We start from the raw sequence: 6000 nt of genomic DNA, 5'->3' as shown, positions 1-6000 counted from the left end.
GGTTTTATGAGATGCATATAGTTTAAAATAATGCATTTAAAAAGTAAAACAGCAGCATGTTGAGGTATCTTATAAAATGTTTTTCAAACTTAATATCTGAAATAGTTTGAATGCACTTTTAAAACAGGACTTTAATCTTTATTTAAATAGCCCCAAATAACTATAAAAGTAATCTCAAGGCACTTTTCTCAAAGAGCAGGTCTTGGGAATCACTACAAGTTGTGTTCATGCCAATTTTTAAACAGTCTTTTATTGTTTTACATTTAGTTTTCCAGTGAAAACAGTTTCTTGTGCTGCGGTTGAGTGTTCAGAAAAGTTGGCAGAAGCTTTTTTTTTTAATCACTTTAAAGGGTCAGGTCACTCAAAATACAAATGATTTCCAGTCAGATAGTTTTGGGGGTTTTATGAGATGCTTGTAGTTTTGTTTGAAGTGATGAGAGCTCTAAATAATGTATTTAAAAAGTAACACAGCTGCATATTGAGGTAACTTATAACATGTTTAACTTTGGGTGAACTTAATAGCTGAAATCAGTGTGAACTCACCTTTAACACAGAACTTTAATCTTTATTTAAATCACTATAAAAGTCATCTGAAGGCACTTTTCACATACAGCAGGTCTACTCTGTACTCTGACTTTGTACTTCTGGGCTACAGGGTGTTAAATTCCTTGACGTTGGAGCATTATCAGAAACTGATCCAGCTCATATTTGGAAGTAATGAGTTTTATCAGAATGACTGATTATTCTTCTATTTTGACAGAGTGTTTATTTGCTTAGAAAATTCCTTCTTTGTGATTAGAACGAAAGAAAGAAACAAGAAATATATTTTTCCCCTGTGTGTTTTTCTTTCTTTTTTCCCAGATTGAGTTCATCACAGCTGACGTGTTTTGGATTTTGTACACACTTACAGTTTCGGTGTGATGACATTTTCTGGCCATAACACCGTTCTTCTGTGGAAACCAAAGTTTTCAAGTTTTTCAAAGGAAAACGAAAGCCTCTGGGGAAAAATGAATGCTTTAGATGTTAGCAGTGATGGAAAGTCATTAAGTACATTTAGTCAAGTACCGTACTATAATGAAGTACGGTACAGTTTTGAGGTAATTTTACTTTACTTCTATGTGATGCTACTTTAAACTTCTACTCAACTACATTTATTTGTCAGCTTTAGTTACTTTTCAGATGAAGATATGACCCAATGGATAATATAACAAGCTCTTAAACTACATTGTTAAAGATGAACTCAGTGGTTTCCAACCTTTTTGGCTTTTGACATCTTACAAAAAGCTGTGTGTTAAGATTAGAGAAAAAGTCCAAAAACTGAAAACAGATTTTTGTATCAGAACTTTGTTTTTTCTTCTTTCCTCTCCCATTAATCATCCCACCAGTCCTCAGATTTATCTGCTGACCCTTTGGAGGGGCCCCACGCCTAGGTTTGGAACCACTGGACTAAACTAGCTAACTGTATATGTAGTATAAACTAGCTAACTGTATATAAAGTAGTATAAACTAGCTAACTGTATATAAAGTAGAGTAAACGAGCTAACTGAATATAAAGTAGCATAAACTAGCTAACTGTATATAAAGTAGTATAAACTAGTTAACAGTAGGAAGTAGAGTAAACTAGCTAACTGTATATAAAGTACTGTAAACTAGCTAACTGTATATAAAGTACTGTAAACTAGCTAACTGTATATAAAGTAGCATAAACTAGCTAACTGTATATAAAGTAGCATAAACTAGCTAACTGTATATAAAGTACTGTAAACTAGCTAACTGTATATAAAGTAGTATAAACTAGCTAACTGTATATAAAGTAGTATAAACTAGCTAACTGTATATAAAGTACTGTAAACTAGCTAACTGTATATAAAGTAGCATAAACTAGCTAACTGTATATAAAGTACTGTAAACTAGCTAACAGTATATAAAGTAGTATAAACTAGCTAACTGTATATAAAGTAGTATAAACTAGCTAACTGTATATAAAGTACTGTAAACTAGCTAACTGTATATAAAGTAGCATAAACTAGCTAACTGTATATAAAGTACTGTAAACTAGCTAACAGTATATAAAGTAGTATAAACTAGCTAACTGTATATAAAGTAGCATAAACTAGCTAACTGTATATAAAGTAGTATAAAATAGCTAACTGTATATAAAGTAGTGTAAACTAGCTAACTGTATATAAAGTAGTATAAACTAGCTAACTGTATATAAAGTAGTATAAACTAGCTAACTGTATATAAAGTAGCGTAAACTAGCTAACTGTATATAAAGTAGTGTAAACTAGCTAACTGTATATAAAGTAGTGTAAACTAGTATTTTTACATTGTTGTATTGGTACTTTTGTTTAATAATCTTTGTTTTGCAGCTTTTGAACCACACACAAATGTCTTCAACATTGTGCAGCTTCAGAGTTTACAGGTCAGACATTCATTAAGTTTGCAGAACAAATTGTGAAACTGTCTTATGTTACCCAAGAAATGTTTTTCTGTCCAAATAAAACCTGCTGACTCATTTTCAGACAACAAAAACTGTCAAATCTGAAACCATCATGAAGAGGTTTGGCCTGTGGAAGTGTGACTGCATCATCCAAAGAAAGGAAACTGTCCAACATCTGCTTCTTGTAAAATTACTCCTGGCTTCAAAGTGGATTTCTCTGTAAGTTCATTTTTATATATTCCAAGACATTTCGAAAACCTTAACTGTATTAAACAAAACACTCAAAAAAGAGTAGAGCATCTTAGTTTTAGTATCACTGACTGATGATGTTTAAGTAACAGCAGCATCTGCCAGAGTTAGTAGAGATGTAGCAGAAATAGAAATATAAAAACTGACTTTATTTCAACTGACAGAAAAGAAACAGAAAATACTGAAAGTAAATGATAGACGCCGACCTGTGTTCACCTTCTGATGTGTTTAAAGACTTAAATTATAGTTTTTTCTCAGTTTGTGCAAAAAACATATATATTCAAAATTGAGGCTGAGTTTTTAGAGTCTAGTGTAATAAGTGACATCGCTTGAAGCAGGAAATGCTTTAAGCTATATGCAGAACTTCTCCCCAACATCTGGAAACAGCTGTGAAATTAACCTTTAAGCTGATTCTGGCAAGAAATATATACAACAGAGCAAATCACTGCAACACCGCCTCTGAAAACTAAAAAACTGACCCTGAAACTCTGTGTAGATACAGCGAAGGCCTAAAATGACACTTTGTTGATCTTCCCAGCAGCTGAATGGTTACTGTGTATGCTGCATAATTACACTCTCACTGGTTCAGTTCCTGTCAAAAGACCTTTGTAACATACCATACTCCTCTTTCTTTCTCTCCTTGTTTCATGTCTTATATTTCACTGTCCAAGGCAAAAAAAATAAGGTCCAAAAACAAACAAATAACACTTCAGGATGTGGTGAATTTTGCTCTAAATATAAAAAAATAGTGACTTTAGAAGAAATAAAGTTAATTTGTGTAACTTCTGTGCTTTGTACAGAGGAAAGATTGCTTCAAAAGAACTCTTTAAATATTCATACATTCGACTTAAAAATACCCAAATTTGTCTTTTAAGTTAAAGGAAGGGAGGGAGGGCAAGGAGCTCCTGGGAGGCCAGGTTGGCTATACAGGCAAAGCAGAGGTGTCAAACTCATTTTCATTCAAGGGCCACAAAAAGCCCAATTTGATCTCATGTGGGCGAGACCATTAAAAAGATGGAAGGAAGGAAGGAAGGAAGGGAGGGAGGCAGAAAGGAAGTAAGGACAGATGGAAGGTAGGTGAGAAGGAAGAAAAGAATAAAAGTGAGGGAGGGAGGGAGGAAGGACAGATGGAAGGAATGAAGGAAAAAAGACAGGAAGGAAAGTGGGCTGAATCGGACCCCTCGGCGGGCTGGTTCTGGCCCACGGGCCACATGTTTGCCATCCTTGACCTAGAACCCTCGACCTGCACTGGGAAAACCTTCCTGCTGCAAGAAGTGAGCGAGATTAATGCCAGCACCCCTTGTTTTATAATAATAATAATTTGGTTTCACATGTTTTTCTTTGACTGAATGGATCCTGGAAATATTTAATGAGAGATTTCAAACATGTTTAATGACTTTCAGTTAATCATTTTGGGTTTATTCCCAAAGTAACATATAAATATTGTCAATGGCGATGAAAGAAAAGACGACAGATGACGTGAACTTGCAGTGACATCAATAAATATAGATCTTTTATTTTTTTTTATTAGTAGTGCATTAATATACATTGGAATGACGAGCTGGTCCCAGAGGTTTGGTTTTTTGTTTTTTGGAAATTGATGAGTATTGCACTTCCATCATCCAGGGCGTGGTGTGTGAGATGTGAATACAGTGTTTGGTAAAAACATCCTCCGGTTCACATGACGACCGCTTCCCTCACTCCCTGCTGAGGAGGAAACATCAAACACCGACGTCAGACACTCATATTACATATACTTCATATTCAAACCTGTTTATATCACAATCAAACCAACAGAGAAGTATCACAGAGACTAATTAAACTGTCTGCTGTTTGTTTTTTGTTTTTTTAGGAGCTAAACATTTTCCAGATGTTCACATTTGAGTTACGATTTTATAACTGCTCTAAATGCTCCAAAATCCCGATCCTGTAATAACTGCAACAATAATTTTGAGTGTAATATTAAAGGGGAATCGTGTAATATTGATGGCAGTGAGTTAGTTTTAATACTAATTACTCATTTATTTTATTCTATTATAAAACACCTTTCTTTTTTTACTTATGGTACAATAAGGATTGCTTTGCTGCTTTAAGTTTTTTATAAAGTTACAGCTTGTTAATTAGTGAGTTTTAGAGGTGTTGGTAGGTGTATTATTTTAAATTTTGGGCAGAGCTAGGCTACTTGATAATCTCTCGCTCTCGCTCTCTCTCTCTCTCTCCTTTTCTTTTCACTTTGGGCAGAGCTAGGCTACTTGATAATCTCTCGCTCTCGCTCTCTTTCTCTCTCTCCTTTTCTTTTCACTTTGGGCAGAGCTAGGCTACTTGACACAGGTGTAAGATTGATGATTAATCTTCATCTGGCTCGTAACGTTTCCTTATCGCCAAATATTTTATTTCCCGTTAAGGTCTATATCAAAGCTCGTCGGCAGGCAAATTCAAACTCGCATTTCCTGTTTGGGTGTGTGTCTCCTCCTCTGCTGGTTCCGGTACATTTGCAGGTCAGACTATCAGAGTCCATCTTTGTTTGATTTTAACTCAGCGGATGTGTTCGCTCAGCCAATAAAAACAAGTGCTGCTGTGTTCACTCACTGTTTTTAGCCAGTTATCACATTACTGTTTAGAGTTTTATTACCTACATCACAAATACATCTTTTATACACCAAGCTATTCATTTTCTGACTCATTGTTGCAGCTCTAGGTTAAATTTATCTATTTTTCTGTGTTTGATGTGTCTCAGGTCACACTTTAAACATTTTAGGGAAGTTAACAGTGAGCCTCATGACACTTGATGTGTCTCAGGTCACACTTAAAACATTGTAGGGAAGTTAACAGTGAGCCTCATGACACTTAAAATAAACATCTGGAAAATGTGTAGTTCCTAAACTAAATGACACACATGTATGTATTCCATTTTTAGGGCAGAGTGAAGGGAAATTTAAGTTCATGACCTTAGTTAAACTCTCAGAATGAGAGCAATTAAGAATATTTCCCCAAAATGTTGAGCTACTCCTTTAACCCTCCTGTTGTCCTTGAGTCAAGGAAGGAAGGAGAGAGGAAGAAGGAAGGAAGGAAAGGAGGGAGGAAGGAAGGAAGGAGGAAAGGAGGGAGGGAGGAAGAAGGAAGGAGGGAAAGGAGGGTGGAAAGAAGGAAGGACGGAGGAAAGAAGGAAGGAGGGAGGAAAGAAAGAGAGAAGGAGGTAAGGAAGGAAAGGAGGGAGGAAGGAGGGAAGGAAAGAAGAAAGGAAAGGAGGGAGGGAGGAAGGAGGGAAGGAAGAAGGAAGGAAAGGAGGGAGGGAGGGAGGGAGGGTG

At 35.7% G+C, this 6000-nt stretch overlaps 1 protein-coding gene across 1 annotated transcript in view; it reads right to left on the bottom strand.

Moving 5' to 3' along the window:
* Positions 1 to 4184: 4184 nt before the first annotated feature.
* Positions 4185 to 6000, bottom strand: part of snx14 (sorting nexin 14) — a 37186-nt gene continuing 35370 nt past the window's right edge. The window contains 1 exon segment of the mRNA XM_053336919.1: positions 4185 to 4399. Coding sequence (XP_053192894.1) covers positions 4370 to 4399 — 30 coding nt within the window. The 3' untranslated portion in view covers positions 4185 to 4369.

This window comes from Scomber japonicus, chromosome 17, assembly GCF_027409825.1.
Source record: "Scomber japonicus isolate fScoJap1 chromosome 17, fScoJap1.pri, whole genome shotgun sequence".
Taxonomy (NCBI): Eukaryota; Metazoa; Chordata; class Actinopteri; order Scombriformes; family Scombridae; genus Scomber; species Scomber japonicus.
The sequence above is the reverse complement of the archived record's forward strand: the minus strand, read 5'-3'. Positions and strand labels throughout refer to the sequence as shown.